This window comes from Gorilla gorilla, chromosome 12 (genome assembly GCF_029281585.2).
Source record: "Gorilla gorilla gorilla isolate KB3781 chromosome 12, NHGRI_mGorGor1-v2.1_pri, whole genome shotgun sequence".
NCBI lineage: Eukaryota > Metazoa > Chordata > Mammalia > Primates > Hominidae > Gorilla > Gorilla gorilla.
In genome coordinates this window covers 38,807,704-38,826,011 of record NC_073236.2, presented here as the reverse complement: position 1 = coordinate 38,826,011, position 18,308 = coordinate 38,807,704, and the positions used below count along the sequence as shown (strand labels likewise).

Here is an 18,308-nt window from a genome sequence, read left to right as displayed (position 1 = left end):
TGTCTAAAAAATAATAATAAACCAAACAAAGGTTGGGATAATTTTTAAGCTAAAGAAGAAAACAAAACAGTGATTACCCTCCTGAGCCGCATTCCTACCTAGTGTTAGAAGAATGGAAACTGCCAGCATCTCTGGGCTATGTCAACGGGCTGGTCTGTGTCCCATGGCCTTGGGTATGAAGTCCCATGTGTGCGTCTGCGTGGCCGTTTTGTCTTTTGTGTCACGGCTGCAGTGGGGGTGGATATTGCACGCGTACAGTAGGAATGAAGTGACTGACATGTGACCTACGGGCCTTTGTGCAAAACAGAAGTACCAGATGTGGCTGGATGTGCTGAGGTAAATGGCAATTTGGGGACCTTGCTGCTTGGTTACAGTTTGCCTTTGACCAGGCTCCTTAGAGCGGGGTCCCTGGACCACGGCTGTTTGTGAATTATGTGTTCCTAGTCAGCAGAGAAGTCGGTCCAGGAAGCGAGAATAAGCCCGGAGGAACCTTGATGCCCATTTGACATCTCTGCACATCACATCCACACACGAGAATCTGCATTTTCCAAATGCACTGCACAGTGACAGACAGTGAAGCTATAAAAACCAAACTGGTTCAATACCACGGATAGTTTGGGAGCTTTTACTTTAAAGGGATTTCTTAACCCAGTGCCCAAGATTGTGTTTGTATTTTTTTTTTTTTTTTTTTTTGAGACGGAGTCTCGCTCTGTTGCCCAGGCTGGAGTGCAATGGCGCAATCTCGGCTCACTGCAACCTCCGCCTCCTGGGTTGAAGCGATTCTCCTGCCTCAGCCTCCTGAGTAGCTGGGATTACAGGTGCACACCACCATGCCCAGCTAATTTTTGTATTTTTAGTGGAGACAGGGTTTCTCCATGTTGGTCAGGCTGGGCTGGAACTCCTGACCTTGTGATCTGCCCGCCTCAGCCTCCCAAAGTGCTGGGATTATAGGCGTGAGCCACCGTGCCCGGCGATTGCGTTTGTATTTATACATAAATGCATTTTGATGAGAAGACATTCTTTCGCAGGGCTCCAGGACTCCCCAAGGATCAGAAACCTCAATGATAAATTTCCGACTGGATGATACACACTACACCTGTTCTTCAGCGATGATGTATGGTGTGTCTAACATCTGCCTATTAGCAGCTGAATTCCCTTCTATGACGTGATACATAATGTATGGTGTGACACAGCTGGGTAATAAACAATGTCAGCTGCGTCCTATCAGCGTGCTGGTGATGAATTGCCATGGAACACACCACCACACGGCACAGCAGCCGGGGAGGCTCTGCCAAGGCACCCACTGCTCTCTGATCTTGAAAGGTGATTTCTCCTTCCTCCCAACTTGGCCCTTCAGGGGTGAGAGATGCTTCTGTTGGACCACAGACAGCCTGAAAGGCTGGACCATTGCTGTGGCACCAGCCTCTGGCCCAAGGCTCTGGATTTGCAGTCACTGGGCACCCTGGAAATTGAGCTTCACCAGTTCTAAGAGGTACTCCCCTCTCCAGCACTCACATTTGAACACTTCTGAAATTAAGAAGTGTCCTTCCGTTGATGAAAAGAAACTCTTGTTTCAGAGATTGGTTGGCAGCAATTTTTCTCTTAGTGGGAGAAAAAATCATGTGGAGGCCAGGCACAGTGGCTCACACCCGTAATCCCAGCACTTTGAGAAGCTGAGGTGGGAGGATCACTTGAGGTCAGGAGTTCGAGACCAGCCTGGCCAACATGGTGAAACCCTGTCTCTATGAAAGACACAAAAATTAGCCGGGTGTGGTGGCGGGCACCTGTAATCCCAGCTACTTGGGAGACTAAGGCAGGAAAATCGCTTGATCCTGGGAGGTGGAGTTTGCAGTGAGCCGAGATCGAGATTGCACCACTGCACTCCAGCTGGGGCAACAAAGCGAGACTTTGTCTCAAAAAAAAAAAAAAAACAAAAATTCATATGGATCTTCCAGTTGACAGCTTCCTTAACTTTGATGAAATACAACACTCCCTCCCTTTCTTGCTTTTTTTTTTCTCCCAACATTTGTGTCTGCTTTAAGAATGGACTCCGAGGAACAGGGCTCTGGTCTACTTGCAGATGGTCCCCAAGGTTCCCTGAAGCTGTGTGATGGACCAGGACCAGGGACAAAGAGACGTCTGGCTAGGCAGAGGCGAGCAGAGGGCTCAGTGTGTGGAAGGAAAGATGGAAGGGACTCTGTGGAGGGAAGGCCTTTCTACAGCAGGGCTCGCTGACCCAGAGCTGGCTCCAGCATGATGTTTACTAACACCCCTGGACACAGAAATAGAAAGCACAGGTGACAGGGAGAGTGGCGTGAGGGCAGTCTCCCCACAGGGTGCCTGGGTCCTGGAGGCAGTGCCACGGCCCTCAAGCAAAGGAAGACCAGGGACTCTGGAATTCCTCCACAACCCAGCCGGGGAGGGAGGAACTCCCCCAGTGTCTTATCTGTGGAGGAAATGCCGAGTGGACTCACTGGAGTCATGCTTTGAGTCCAGGGGCTGTGTCTAGCCCAGCTCTGCAGGCTTTTTTTTTTTTTTTTTTTTTTTGAGATAGAGTCTTACTCTGTCATCCGGGCTGGAGTATGGTGGCACAATCATAGCTCACCACAGCCTCAATGTGACGGCCTCAAGGGATCCTCCCACCTCAGCCTCCCGAATAGCTTGGAGGTACCCTTCCATTGATGAAAAGAAACCCTTGTTTCAGAGACTGGTTGGCTGCATTTTCTTCCTAGCCAACCTTTGCCGTATCCATCTGGCAGGGATGGGCGTACCTTTAGTGCTGAGGAGTGGAGGGCCTCGGACGGCGGGTCTTCCAGAGCCAGCTCCTGCCTCCTTTCCACCCGGACATCTGCGTAACTGCACAGGAAATTAAGAGACCACAGTGGAGATGGGGCATTCCAGGAAGGGATGACACCGCCTGAACAGACAGCAAGGTACATCGAGGTTCTTACGTAACCCCTGCCCCCCACAACAGTCAACACAGAGGAGCCTGGCCTGTGACTTGTTGGAAGGAATGAGCGTCGTTCTCTGCCTTAAATTCTACCTGAGTGACTTATAATATTACATTCAAAATCTTTTTCTTTCCAGGATGTCTTTATTCCCCTCTCATTTACTATTCTTTTTACTTCCCTGAAATCTCCAATTGTAATTGTCTTTAAAAAACACATTTTCATCTATGGGATAAGCTTCTGCCTTTAAATAATTAGAAGCCTTTCTTAAAACCTGCTCAGTCTGGACCGTGCATATGGAAGAGTGACACAAAACTTTTTTAGTAGTTACATTTCTCAGAAAGTTTCCTCTCAAACCAACCCGGACTAGCCAAATCCAGACTGTAGATGAGCCTACAGGCCCACTTTTCAGCAGTGTGGGTAAATCAGCTCAACACAGGGACGCCCAACTGACCCTGAAGTGCCTCTGCCCCGAGTGTGGAGATCCTGGGGCAAGAGGCCTTGGAAAGCAACGTGGCTCCTGGGCCTCCGGAACGCCTGCCACCTGATTCATTCACTCTGTTCTCTTCCTCCTTTCTCTGAGAGTTTCTTCCAAGGATTTGAGAGGTGGAGAATGGAGAAGAAGAGCTGGTAGAGGGCACAGCCTGAAGGGCGAGGGGTGAGTGCTGCCCAGCCTTCCCTGGGGGTAGGGGGCCCTCGGGCAGAGGACCAGGCTGGGTGGCAACAGGCGGCTGCCATGGAGTCAGAGACCACTGCTGCTGCACGCCCAGTGGCAGGCTGGGAATCCAAGATCAAGTCCCTGAGCGAAGGCATGAAGTGTGGTCAAGTAGAATCAGGGTCATTTGCTGCTGAAAACTAGTGTTTCTCCCCTCTTCTGCATGTTAAGGAAGAATGGTTGATTTGGTGACCTGATACATGTATGGTGTGCGTGTGTGTAGTGTCTGTCTGTCTACATCTGTCTGTTACATATATATAGTCATGTGCTTATGGGACATATTGGTGGTTCCCTAAGATTGGAACACTGTATTTTTACCGTACCTTTTCTGTGTTCAGATACGTTTAGGTGCACACTGACACCTGTGCTATGACTACCTGTAGTGTTCAGTGCAATAGCATGCTGTACAGGTGTGTAGCCTAGGAACAATACACTATACGGTATAGCCAAGGTGTATGGTAGGCCACACCACCTAGGTGTGTCCAGTACACTCTATGGTGTTTGCAGGATGACAACATCACCTGATGACACATTTCTCAAAACATATCCATTATCAAGCAGCAAGTGGCTGTGTATAAGAAATGCATATGAAATTTAAAGTAGGTTGTTCCAATTTTATGGAATACTATGCAGCCATAAAACAGTTCATGTCCTTTGCGGGAACATAGATGAAGCTGGAAGCCCTCATCCTCAGCAAACTAACACAGGAACAGAAAACCAAACACCGCATGTTCTCACTCATAAATGGGAGTTGAGCAATGAGAACACATGGACACAGGGAGGGGAACATCACACACCAGGTCCTGTCAGGGGTGGTGGTAGGGGACAAGTGGAGGGAGAGCATTAGGACAAATACCTAATGCATGTAGGGCTTAAAACCTAAATGATGGGTTGACAGGTGCATGGCACCATGCACCATGGCACATATATACCTATGTAACAAACCTGCACATTCTGTACACGAATCCCAGAACTTAAAGTTTAAAAAAAAAAAAAAAAAGAAAGGCATGCTGTCCTTCCAACTTTTCTTTCTTTGCCCTTCTCCAAGGCTCTTCTGTAGGCCAGCTTAAAACTAATTTACATTCTTAAAATTTCTGTAGTCGGGGAGAAGACCATTTTCCCCTTCATCCTTGGGAGCAGTGACCCCACAAAGGCGGCATCTATGAAACCCTGGGCATGCCGCGTCTCTTTAAAGTCCTGCTCACCCGCCCTGGGTGGAGGGCTCCCTGAGGCCAGCAGGGACCTCCCAGGAACCCGCGCCCACTGGCAGCCAGGCTGTTTTCCCAACACTGCCTCAGTTGCCAGCAGGGGTTTTTAAGGCATTAAAAATAAAGGGGAATATGTGTTTGAGTTATTTAGAGGTAAAATTTAAATTTTCTACTCAAAGCAGGAACAAGGGAAGGCTGTGGGTTGGATAGAGATGGGAAAATATGTAAGTAGGTCAGTGAAGCAGTCACTTACTAAGTAATATCCTGGCAGCCTGCGAGAGTCCATGAGGCGTTCAAAGGGGCCTGACTGAGAGTTTGAAAGGAGTCTCAGCCCTGGGAGGGCAGAGCCAGTGGTGCCTGGAAGTGAGCTGAGCTCTGGGAATTGTGCTGTTAACGGCAGGGGATGGCCCGGGCTTGATCTTCAAAATGGGGAACACCTGAGTGACTGCTGATCTGACTGGGCCATCAGGGGCCACGCCACCCTGCACCCCTCCCAGGTGCGACAAGGACGCAGCCGCACCCCTGCCCGTGCACGGTACCTGACCACTGAGTGTGTGCACACGATGAACTCGGGCTTGGAGTTCCACTGATGGTAGGTGATGTAGTAGTGAGTCTGTAGCCAGATCCACTGCTGACCTTTGGTCAGAAACCGGTAGCAACACGACTTCCCTTTGCCAAACTGCATCACTGTCAGTAGAAAATGGATTCTGCATATAACCAATGTTAATATGAAAATGATCTTTTCCACAAGAGTTATTGTAAAGATAAGCTTTCAAAAAAAAAAGACAATACCAAACATGGCTTGTTTCCCTGGTTGCCCTGTATTTTAAGTGACTGTCAGGATCACGGTACACTGTCGTGAATTCTTAAACAGTGGAAGAGTGATCCATATACTTTCCCAAATGCTCAGAAGCTTAAAGAGATCCTCAGATAAGGGCAGATGCAGACGTATTTTCAAACTGCAGGTTTAATGAGAGGCCCAGGTTTGCCTGGTGCTCATCTTCCCGCTGCAGGCAGAGCTGTCTTTGGAGCTGCAGGAGCCCAGGAGAGAGCATCCAGAATTGGCCCGAAAACAGATCTGCCAGCCAGCAACCTCTGGACGGATTCTGTGGCTGTCAGTCAGCAGTTCATGCCCAGTCGACACAGTTCTCAAATAAAGAGTCGGGGACAGATGCCTCCACCCCAGGCTTCCCCCTTCCCCAGAGCTGCTTGCAGCCCCCCCATAGTGATGTCTGCTGGTGGCTTCTCTAGGGGTGTCCAGAGCAGAATGGATGCTGATGGTGTATCAAGCCTGGGCAGGGCAGAAAGATGGTCTACAGATTCAAGGAAGAAGAACGACTTGGGTTTTATTGCCATAGTGCCTGGAACTTACCACCTCTTTAGGTAAAAGGTTAAGAGAAATCTCAACTAGGAAACTAATGCTACAAAAGGACACTGATGGCTGGGCACAGGGACTCATGCCTGTAATCCCAGCACTTTGGGAGGCCGAGGCAGGCGGATCATGAGGTCAGGAGATCGAGACCATCCTGGCAAATACGGTGAAACCCCGTCTCTACTAAAAATACAAAAAATTAGCCGGGCGTGGTGGCGGGCGTCTGTTGTCCCAGCTACTCAGGAGGCTGAGGCAGGGGAGAATGGCGTGAATCCGGGAGGCGGAGCTTGCAGTGAGCCGAGACTGGGTGACAGAGTGAGACTCTGTCTCAAAAAAAAAAAAAAAGGACACTGACTTGCAGAATGTGATTATCTGAAGAGGAGATAAGCCCAGCAGATTGAGGGTGTGGGCTCCACAGGGCAAGGACGTCTTGCCCAAGCCATGGAGAAGCCTTTCAAATGCTGAATGTAATTCTTCACTTCGGGATCTTGTTAAAATAGACACTCTGATTGAGGAGGCCTGATTCTACAAGTTTAGCAAACTTCCCGTGATGCCTATGCAGTGTGGTCCTAGACCATGCTTTGAGGAGCAATGAGTTACAGTTTTAATGATTAGCTTTAAATTCTAACAGCCGATCCAGATGGAACTCAAGCCTATTCTTCCTTCCCTCTCCACAGAAGAGAAAGTTCTAGCCAGGCACAGTGGCTCATGCCTGTAATCCAAGCATTTTGGGAGGCCGAGGTGAGCAGATCATTTGAAGTCAGGAGTCTGAGACCATCCTGGCCAACATGGTGAAACCCTGTCTGTACTAAAAATACAAAAAATTAGCTGGGCGTGGTGGCACACACGCCTGTAATCCCAACTACTCTAGAGGCTGAGGTGGGAGAATTGCTTGAACCCAGAAGGTGAAGCTTGCAGTGAGCCGAGATTGCGCCACTGCACTCCAGCCTGGGTGACAGAGCGAGAATCTGTCTGTCTCAAAAAAAAAAAAAAAAAAAAAAAAAAAAAAGTTCTAATGGGTACTACAGGTGAGGCATCTTTTAAAGCACAATGTTAGTGGTCGATTCATCCATCAGGATCAATAGGTCAGTGTTCCTGTTTAAAGTTAAGAGTTGGCACTGAAAATACAGCTGTTAAGTGGTTAATTCTTGAAGCCACTTGCTAAGTGAGAACTTGGACAAGCTTGTAATTCTCACTCCCCCACATCATAAGTGCCATCCCCCATACATTTGCTAATGTGTTCGCCTCGTATGTGGCAAAGAGCCTTCCCTGAACCCCAGCTGTGAGGGTCCTCTTGAGTCCCCCAGTATGCTGTGTACATCCCCTTCAATGCACCGACCACATCCCACAAAGTCACCCATTTCTGGCTTTCCCAGGAGAACTGCCCTGCGGGACAGCAAGTAGGTAGTGATCATCCCCATATGCCGACCTACTCAGTATCTGGCCTATGGTTAGTGACCAATACATATCTGCTGATGAAAGAACAGTTATGAGAATTCGGTATTTTATCTCTGAAATGTATTGCATAACTTAAAAAAAAATCCCTGCATCACGTTAGTTTCTTAATTAGGTTTAAACAGGGCACCTATCTGGATGACAGTGGGAAGGTGCTAGGGTTTGGGGCCAAGTGAATTCCAGTGACATGGGGGTAGACGCAGATAAGGGGCCTCCACCATGCCCCCAGATCATCTCAGAGAAAACCAAGTTCCTCACCTTAAAAAGAAACCAGGTAACGAGCAGAGGCTTCTGGAGTCCCAGAGCCCTGCTGCTGGGCCCCAGTGGAGTGAACGCAAGGCCCCCATGCCTGGGCTGGGCAGTGGTACTCACGGTGCTGGTGACACCTGGCCAGGAGCTCCAGGTCATCAATGTGGTAGTAGTCATAGCCTGAGGTTCCCAGCACTTCAAAAGGCAGGTATCCTATGATTGGAGGTGCTCTGCACAAGGACAAGGAGGACTTGTCATCAGGGAGGAGACACACTGCAGGGCTCACCCTGGTGGCCATGCCTTTCCATAATGATCAACATGGAGGCCTCATTTCTCAAGAACAAGGGGAGAAAAATAACTTCGCAATGGTCAAAACCAGAGAGGCTGTGTTTTCCAAAGGGCTCAACTTTTTTTTTTGGCATATAGATACTCCTTTCCCTTGGCATAACTTGGCCCAAATAACAATAAGCTTTATCACTACTGGGTAATTAAAAACAGCTACAAATTGGATCAGCCCAACACCAAAGTGTAATATAAATTAAAGGGTGGGGAGGGGAGATTTGGAGTTCTTCAACTGCAAATAATGTTACAAAAGAAAAAGTAAAGATTGGGCTAAAGGATCAAAGGATGTTGAAAAAAATGAGATGAGAGATTTCTCTCACACTTGCTGCTGCCTTACTGGGAGCCGGGAAGGGCCTCAAGTGAGGATCATCCCAAAGATGGCCCGGGGCTGAGCCATCAGACCCAAACACAGAACATATTCACGACGGGGCAGATGAAGTTGGAGGGAAACCACCCACCCTTGGCAGGGACGACTTTTCCTAGCGCCAGAGAGTCCTTCTCCTTCAATGGACCAGGGCCGACTCTTCTCTCCCAAGGAGAGCCTGGCTCACGCAAACAAGACTTGAGAAGGGCCCAACCCAAATATGTTTTTCTTTTCTCAAACCTGTGATCCAGAAATAAAAATTTCCATTCCAAGCTATGCCTTGAAGTGAATTCCTCTAAAGGTTCGTCAACTATGCACATTTCCTGTATTGGAAGCAGAAAAAAAAAAAAAAGTTGCTTGGGTGCCAGATGCTCACCCTAGGTTTGTTCAAGAGGAACGCATGGTGGGTAACAGAAGTTAAAATCATTTCGAGCAAGTCTCCAAGTCGTGTTGGACTGAAACTCATCATCTGTAGCTAATTTCGGTATTAGCTGATACTAAATTTATTTCACAAGCTGGGGAAAAATACCTAGGAGCCAGAATGTCACACCATCCCTTCCCATTATCGAGAAGTGGCAAACATGTGGAAAATGGCTTTTCATCGGAATCTGAATTACTCATTTAACTCAACATTCATGCCATCGATGTTGAAGCAATCACAGATGAGAGAAGGCAGACAAAACCCCAGCGCTCCAACACTCGGTTCTCACCCAGGCCTGCCCTGCATGGTATTAATGCCGGTGTGAAAGGTGGGAAGATTTACAGTTATCAAACAGCACTTCTGCGGGCTGAACAGCAAGTGATGCTGCCTTCAAACAGAACCACTTGCGGGAAACGGGGCAGGGGAAAGGGCGTGTGTGCAGGCACAGAAGCCAGACACTTCGATTTTCAAAGCCAGTGACAACTTCACTGCAATTTATTCCCTCCCAAAAGACCATTAATTACATATAACAAAATGTGAGTCAATCATAACAGCTCCGCACAATGAACTGCCTCTCAAGTACTTGCCTTTAAGAACTGTGGTGTTGCCAGACGAACGGTGGCAATGAAGCAAACCTCCTTTCCTAGTGGCACCCGGCAAGGTCTTGAAAGGGTGTTGTCAAAACCATTACAGGAGGGGCTAGGCACTGGGGGGTTGGGAAGAAGAGGACACATAGGTTAGCCCTGTCTGGTGACAGCAGCCAATCCCTAGTTGGCACTTAACTGTAAGCCAAGCGCTGCCCCCAGGGTTTATGTAGAGTATATTAACTCATTTCATTCTTACAACAACTGGATGAGGTAGGTCAACTATTATTCCCATTGCAAAAAGAGGAAACTGAGGCACAGAGGGAAGTAACTTGTGCAAGACCAAAAAGCTTGCTAGAGCTGGGATTTGAGCCCATGCTGGTCACCAGCATTCAGCACTGCCTCTCACTTCCACTAGCCCTATGGCTTATAATGCTGGGAAAAATAGTCTACAAAATGAGAACACAGGCCGGGCACAGTGGCTCATGCCTGTACTCCCAGCACTTTGGGAGGCTGAGGCGGGAAGATCACTTGAGGCCAGAAGTTCGAGACCACCATGGCCAACACTGTGAAACCCCATCTCTACTAAAAAACAAACAAACAAAAAAACAAAAATTAGCTGGGCATGGTGGTGTGTGCCTGTAATCCCAACTGCTTGGGAGGCTGAGAATCACTTGAACCTGGGAGGCGGAGGTTGCAATGAGCCAAGATCGCACCACTGCACTCCAGCCTGGGTGACAGAGTAAGACTCTGTCTCCAAACAAAACAAAACAAAACAAAACAAACAAAAAAACAAAATGAGAAGACAGCTTCATTCTGCAGTAACGGTTTGAATACTCCAGCCAGTGTTTTAAGGTGAATTCTATAATCAGTGTTCCTGATACTGATGGTCCCAGGGAAAGTAGGGGTGTCTCGGCATCATTGACACCCCCTTCCCTGCCCCTGTCTTGGCTGGCATACCTGGGGTTCAAGGGCCTCTGTCCTGAAACTCCCCCTTGGGAGCCCAGGCTGATGCAGGGGTTGGGTCTGGGCCATTGAGGAGACAGAGCTCAGGATTTAGGGTCATCCCCAGAGGAACACAACACCTACAACAAAACTTGCTAGTTCCCTAGCGTGGCCCAGGTGACAAAATCTGCTCTCGCGCATCTTATGTCTTCTCAAACATCTAGGAGGGCATTACTGTCCCAGGCCCGGAATGGTTCTATAATTAACCACGGTCACTCAGAAATAACAACAGGGATGCCATCAAGTTTTTGGGCTCTAGGCCCAGGGTTCTAACAGGGCAGAGGGGGGACTGTCCTAGGCCCACAGCCATGGGCCCACATCATGATGCCGTCTCACACCTCCAGTAGCCTCGGCAGAGTCTTCTCTGTGTGACTTGGTCCCTGCCTCCAGGGCAACTGTGGAGAACGGACTGACCTTCTGGGCCAGAGAAAAAGTTAGTTACTTTTAGATGGAGTTTTCTAGGTGGGATAAAGAACCCTGTTAAATAGGAGAAAAGCCAATTTACTACGTACGTGGAACTCTCAAAGTCGTCCATGGGTGGGGTTCCCTTGAGACCCTGGGCACCGCTGCCTGGGCCTTAAACAGATCAGCTAATTCACAAACTCTGGGGTGAAGCCCAGGCACTGGCCTTCTCAAAGGCTCTGCAGGTTCACCAGTGTGCAGCCAGGCTGAGGATCCCAGGGCTGATAATCTGTGCTGCGTTTTTCACAATTATATCCTGCACATTCTGAACTGAAATATCATGATGTTCTCCAAGTTAATGAGGAACATATCGAGCATCAGAAAGCTAAATCATTATAAAATGAAATCTGCAAGATTTTCTTTGGATTTTAGCTTTCCAATCATTTTTTAAAATATATATATTTATAGGTTTCTAAAAGATTCTATAATGTGGTCTTCTCTCCACTAACATGAATAAATTCATTTTACCAAACATATTCTCTGAATTCATTCACATAAATACTAATGTTTCCAAACATGAATATAAAGTGGGCAAAATAAAAAACAGTGGTCTCTGGAGAGCTTACATCTGTCACAAGTTGGCTTAGGCTATTGCGAATGAATTTGTAAGATGAGCCAAGAAACTTATCAAAGGGAAGGAAAACAATTCCACATAAGGGACGGTTCTACAGATGTGAACATCCGCATAATTAAAAAAAGAGACATTTAAAAACTTCCCAGATGTGAAATACTCTCTCTGCTAGAATCTAAGACATATTATCCAGCCAGATAATGACTAATACAATTCTGACTCTTTCAGAATACCAAGACCTTTCAAACAAACTTCTGAGGGCCTCCCAGGAATTTAAGAGAAGGCCTCCCCCTTACTCTATCTCTAAACGATGCAACTTCTTTGAACGATCTTTCAGCTGTTACATTCCTGTGCTCTGTCAGAAATGCCTTCCCCTGATTCACTGTGAGGAGGAGAAGGGGACAGAAAAAGATTGTGAAGTGGGAGGCCCTGGTTGCTTCTTCGAGGGCAGCAGCGACCTGGACCATGGACATTAGGTGGATGTTTTGCAGAGCTTACTGTTGGCCTGGCTGCCCCCACAGTGCAGTTTTATCTGCCCTTTTATAGCATCTAAGTCTTTAAAGATAAAAATGCACCCCCCAAAAGGAAGCTTCATTATTGTTTGTAGCGTGCATTTGATGAGCTAGATATTTTACAGATGTCCAGAACGGAGCAACTTCTCCCTTCAATATGCCTTTCCCACCAAAAAACTTAAAAAAACTGAGGGCATGATCAAGGGTGATAATAAATCAAGGATGAATACTTTAATAGAGGCCAAGGAGAAAACCTTGGGGAAAACTAAGGCAAAGAAGATACTTTGAACATTTTGCCAGTTGCATTTGAAATAACTTTTTCCTGCAACACGAGTCTTCTTGCATATTCTAGAGGCAACACAGGTGCAAACTGCTCCCTGGGACTTCCAGTCATATTTAGCACTTAGAATAACTTCTCTGGCACTTTGTATCCCAAGGTAGTTTAAATACATTAATTAAGGATTCAATTAGTTGTTTCAATTTAAGTAATAGAAAGAATATATCTAATTACAACTGGCTTCCTGAGACTCTCAGGATTAACCACTAACTGCAGGAGCAGCCCTGTTTGCTCAGATCTCTGACCACTCACAATATAGAGAAAAGCAACTCATTCTTGCTACATTTTCCCTCCTAGGGTCATCTTACTCAAAATTGACCTTACTCTTGCCGAAAGCTAAATATATAGGCTTCCCCATGGCAGGAACTGGGGCTCATTCTCTGTCTCCACCTCTGAGCAGGTCTCCTGCACACAAGTGCTCAACATGTGTTTATCAGATGACTCTCCCATGAGATGGCCCAGCTCATCTCCAAATCCTAGCTTAAGGTCCAGTTCGGGAAGACACCATCTCATCCCTGCCAGCAACTAGCACACAGGCCTTGGGACCCCAAGGTGGCTTCCCCTCTGCAGTGTGACCCACCTCGATGCTGCTGGTGGACCATTCACTCTGCCAGCTGTGGGAGGTGCCCATAGCACATGGCCTGGGTTCCACTGGCAGGCAGGTGAGCTCACTGCCCGACTGATACATTAACACTGGTCAGCAGGAGGCCTGGTCAGGGAAACTGCTGCAAATCAGCATACGGCAATCACCACTCTGTGATGGAAAACATAGCAGGTGCGTGGCGTGGACTTCTGCTTGTGGAGATGCAGGGCTAGCTTGCTTTTTGAGACAGAGTCTTGCTCTGTGCCCCAGGCATGTGCCACAATGCCGGGCTAATTTTTGTATTTTTAGTAGAGACGGGGTTTCACCATGTTGGCCAGGCTGGTCTTGAACTCCTGACCTCAGGTGATCCACCTGCCTCAGCCTCCCAAAGTGCTGGGATTACAGGCGTGAGCCACCGCGCCCGGCCTCGTACTTTCATGATGGTCTTTCTATTAAAACAGTCCACAGGATATCACGTCCTGAAACTTTCATTACACTCTAACTTCAGAGACCCTGAGAAAGTTTTGTCTTGGGCTGGTATTCTTGGGATTCCAAAACCAGGAGAGTCCCTGGGACTCAGAATGAATCATGTCTGCCTCATTTGGAAGCACCCAAGGTTGGCTTCCAAGTCTGTCTGATGACAAAGGTGAGCTCCCAAATCAGCCATGATGAGGAGAAAAAGATGACTATGAGGGCAGGAAGATCTCAGGTGGTAGAGAACTTTTTTCAAAAGGGCTCAGGAAGGAGCAAGGAAGATGCAGAAATGGTAATAGCATTAGTTAACAGCAAAAGAATACAAAGAGCTGGAGAAAGATGTCTGGCTCTGTTCCACTGAATTACCAGCTCAGTCATCAGAACAATTAAGTATTCTCATCAGAGATGACCTGCTTATGATAAATTAGTTGCAATGGCTGGAGGAAAACATACTAATAGTCCACAAGGAAGTGACAAATAGCTTTCTCGGCACTTCTCAAAACAAATGAAAAACAAGTCTGACAGGTGTCTGAGAAGATATGAAACTATCAGTGATGAGGTTTCGCTCCAGGAAGAATAAAGTTGTTAAGTCCCAATTGTGATAAACATCCAAAACATTCAGGCTATGGCTTTGGAATGTTGAGGGGAAAATAACTTTCTGCACATTCATAAGGAATCATCTCCCACTAATTAAGCACTATTTTCAGACTCTTATTTTTCTCTCTTCACAATGTGCTTGACCCAATGTGTTCTGAATAGCCAGGTGTTTGGGTTCCTAGGAGAGCACCGTGATAATCCTGCCCACTTCTTGGCAGGGGCACTGCCTACCTTACCCAGGGCATATGTGATCCTTTCCTTTCTGTTTCCTTTCTTTCAGCTGTGTTTTGCATAGAGAAGAGCAATGTTGGAGAAAAGGCAGGAGCCACAAGAGAGAGCTGGGGCTTTGCAAATTTATTTATTTATTTATTTTTTGAGACAGGGTCTCCCTCTTTGCCCAGGCTGGAACACAGTGGTGCGATCTTGGCTGACGGCAGCCTGGACCTCCTGGGCTCAACTGATCCTCCCACCTCAGCCTCCTAAGCAGCTGGGACCACAGGAGTAAGCCACCATGCTGGCTAATTTTAGTATTTTTTTTTTTTTTAAGAGACGGGGTTTCACCATGTTGCCCAGGCTGGTCTCAAACTCCTGAGCTCAAATTATCTAACTTCTCAAAGTGCTGGGATTACAGGTGTCAGCCACCATGCCTGGCCTGGCTTTGCAATATTGCTGGATTAAAAAATAGACTCTAAAGGGAAACTACATGTCTTACTCAAATATTTCTTATTTCCTCTGGCAATTATTAATTAAAATGAGTATTTTTAGGGGCCAGAAGAGTGTAATGGCGTTGAGAAGATATCCACTAGACGGTTGGTGTGGATGGGCCAAATTATTTGTATGTTCAGGAAAGTGAACTTCCCTCGCCCCTGTCTTCAAAGTGGATATCTCACACACATTTTTATCACGATTATGGGACAACTTGTATGAAAGGTTCCCCCCACTCCCAGACTGAAACGAGCAGAAAGATGAGGTTGCTTAAAAGCCTGACCATTCCTCATTGTTCCATTTTAATATGAACCCCAGGTGTCTGTGCAGGATGACGCTCCTGGGGCACAATTTTTTTACAGTGATTTTAACACCCCTGCGATCTCTCTGGCAGCACTGACCCCTGCAGGGGAAGGATGGCCTGATTCTTTGCTGGGTGGAGGGGACACTCTGCTTCCCATTCTTAGGGTCCCGAGTAGATGAGACACTCCTTCCACGAAGCCGTCCACACTCGCGTCTCCATTCCCAGTGAGGTCTGGCATGCACGCGCTTTGTTCCCTTTACTGAGGCATCTCAATTAAGCTCAGCAAGGAAGAAATTCAAACCACCCCAAAGCCATAAAATGAGGCAACCTCCAGAAATCCCACGGAACATACAAAATCGAGTGTTGTAAGCTGAAAAGCCTCCACTTCTGCCAGTATTTCAAATCTGGTTGTGCAGTTAGAGGCGAGTAGGTAAAACGAGGGCAGGGAAACTTTTATACTCTGGTGTGTGGTTTCTGGAAAGCCCAGAGTGGAATGTTTGCCGAGGGTGACCTATTTGGAACCACACCAGCAACTTTTGAAATACTGCTTTCTGGATTTGTCAGACACACATCTACATCCAAGTCTGGAGGAGGAGCAAAAAGGCTCAGAGAAAGGATTGCCTTCTTGCATGAAGTTATCTTTCAGGATCTGGAAGCCTGCATATTAGGACCCTGTAAAGCAAAGACCTTTTTTTTTTTTTTTTTTTTTTTTGAGACTGAGTTTTGCTCTGTCGCCCAGGCTGGAGTGCAGTGGCGCGATCTCGGCTCACTGCAAGCTCCGCCTCCCGGGTTCACGCCATTCTCCTGCCTCAGTCTCCCGAGTAGCTGGGACTACAGGCACCTGCCATCGCGCCCGGCTAATTTTTTTCTGTATTTTTAGCAGAGACGGGGTTTCACTGTGTTAGCCAGGATGGTCTCGATCTCCTGACCTCGTGATCCGCCCGCCTCGGCCTCCCAAAGTGCTGGGATTACAGGCGTGAGCCACCACACCCGGCAGGACCTTTCCCCATGCCTTTGAAAATCACCCGGCCAGTTTCCTTCCACTGAGAGTGGTCAGGTGGGGCTACAAGACTTGGGCACCTGGGGTTTGAGAAAGGAGGCACTATTTTGCTGGAGAAGCAAGAGATGGAATTGTGTATTTGTCTGAAAGCATCTCTCTTTTGTTGTTGTTGTTTAAAGTATCTGTTACAAGCAAACATAGCCCTAAATAAAATCATCTTATTAAGCTCTATTCTGGAAACAGTCGACTACAGGAAGAAAAGGGCTGCTCCTACCAGTAGTCCGTGCCAGTGCTGCTGGCTGGCCAGGTCCAGCGTGGGCTTTTCAGGGGAAGAGAATAGGACACGGGGTTACATATCCCAGCTCAGAACCCTCCAAGAGGCTTTGCATAGACTGGGTTAGAAACTGTCCTCAAGTGAAACTCTTCTAAAAAAGACTACTTTCTTGTCCCATTTCCTGACACATATTTCTTCACATTTATTAAAAATCTAGGTTAAAGATGTGAAGTCCTGTCTTCCCTCCCCTGCCCCCAGAACATCTGTGGCAAATGATGAAGTCCTAAGGAGTGACCAAAATGTGCAAACATTGAAGTAGGGGAAAATTCCACTTGGCTGAAGGACCTGAGCAATGGCTGGTGTGTTCACACTGCCAAAGTGAATGGGGGCAGAGGAGAGGGGGGCATCCTCCACTGGGGAACCTGGACATGTCCAGTTGGAGAGTGTAATGTCACCTAGTTCACCAGAGCAAAGGGGCTTTGTTCCTCCCTTCCCCTCAAATTCCTACGAACTCAGCCCCATTACGTTGTGAACAGAGCCTGACAAATCCAGGGTAGCCATGTGGGCGAGCAGACAACAAGATGGGATCCTCGTCTGTGTGCTTCAAGGCTCACGCAGAGCCCTCTCCAGCTCAGCCTGACCCTCTCTCCTCTGCCCTGGAACCTACACATCTCTCTTCGGTTTGGGGCCTGAGGCTTCCTGTTGATGTGATTTTTGAGTGGTGGCCCAGGGACTCTCTCAGTCTTGGGCCAACTCAGTTGATCAGAGGAGCAAGAAGAGAGCGCGTTAGCCGTGGAATACTATACAGCTATGAAAAGAATGAAAACATGTCCTTTGCGGCAACATGGATACAGCTAGAGGCCATTATCCTAAGTGAATTAATACAGCAACAGAAAACAAAATACCACATGCACTCACTGGTAAGTGGGAGCTAAATATTGAGTACATATGGACATAAAGATGGGAGCAGTGGACACCAGGGGCTGCTGGAGGCTGGAGGGAGGAAGGAAGGAGGGGGTGAAGGCTGAGGGGCTGCCTGTCAGGTGCTGTGCTCACTGCTTAGGTGACAGGATTATTGGTACTGCAAACCTCAGCGTCAGGCAGGGTTCCCATGTGACAGACCTGCACATGTACCCCCTGAATCTGAAATAAAAGTTAAGCCGGGTGCGTGGCTTGTGCCTGTAATCCCAGCACTTTGGGAGGCCAAGGCGGGAGAATTGCTTAGGCTCAGAAGTTTCAGACCCGCCTGAAAAACACAGTGAGACCTCATCTCTACAAAACATAAAAGAATTAGCCAGGTTGTTATAGCATGCGCCTGTAGTCCCAGCTACCCGGGAGGCTGAGGTGGGAGGATCTCTTGAGCCCAGGAGGTGGTGGCTACAGCGAACCATGATGGCGCTACTGCCCTCCAGTCTGTGTGACAGAGTGAGATCCTGTCTCAAAAAAACAAACAAACAAACAAACAAACAAAAAACTGAAAATATTTTCAAAAGAGAGAGAGGGTGTCAGGAGCATGGGGCGGGGAGTCCTGGGTAGGGACATCAGGTAAGGGGGCTACTGGCCTCCAAACACCCAAGCAGCTGAGGTGAGGAGGCGGCTTGATGTGGTGGGAGGCACAGAGTGGGTGGGGAGTGCACAGAGCCCACAGACGGACTTCCCCAGCCACTCACTGCTGCTTCAGAGGCCCTCAGTGTGGACAAATCACAAGGCACCAGGAGTGACACAATCCAGTTTACCCAGTGCGTACCCACCTGTGTTCAATCTCCACTTTGGATTTAAGGCCAAAGAAGTGACTGCAGCTCTTCTGCATATAAGTGCACTCATTC

The 18,308-nt window shown here is 47.8% G+C and overlaps 1 protein-coding gene across 6 annotated transcripts in view; it reads right to left on the bottom strand.

Annotated features, from left to right (window-relative positions):
• NPAS2 (neuronal PAS domain protein 2) overlaps window positions 1–18,308 on the bottom strand; it is a 176,471-nt gene that overhangs the window by 22,975 nt on the left and 135,188 nt on the right. For 4 of the 6 annotated variants that reach the window (XM_004031512.5, XM_063695622.1, XM_055378432.2 and 1 more), the window contains exons 8-12: window positions 9,662–9,780; window positions 8,894–8,976; window positions 8,071–8,177; window positions 5,411–5,558; window positions 2,772–2,856 (exon numbers count right to left, since the gene is read on the bottom strand). In XM_004031512.5, the coding sequence (XP_004031560.3) occupies window positions 2,772–2,856; window positions 5,411–5,558; window positions 8,071–8,177; window positions 8,894–8,976; window positions 9,662–9,780 (542 nt within the window). The remainder of the gene's footprint in view (window positions 1–2,771; window positions 2,857–5,410; window positions 5,559–8,070; window positions 8,178–8,893; window positions 8,977–9,661; window positions 9,781–18,308) is intronic. The other 2 variants (XM_063695623.1, XM_055378433.2) reach the window with 1 other exon arrangement.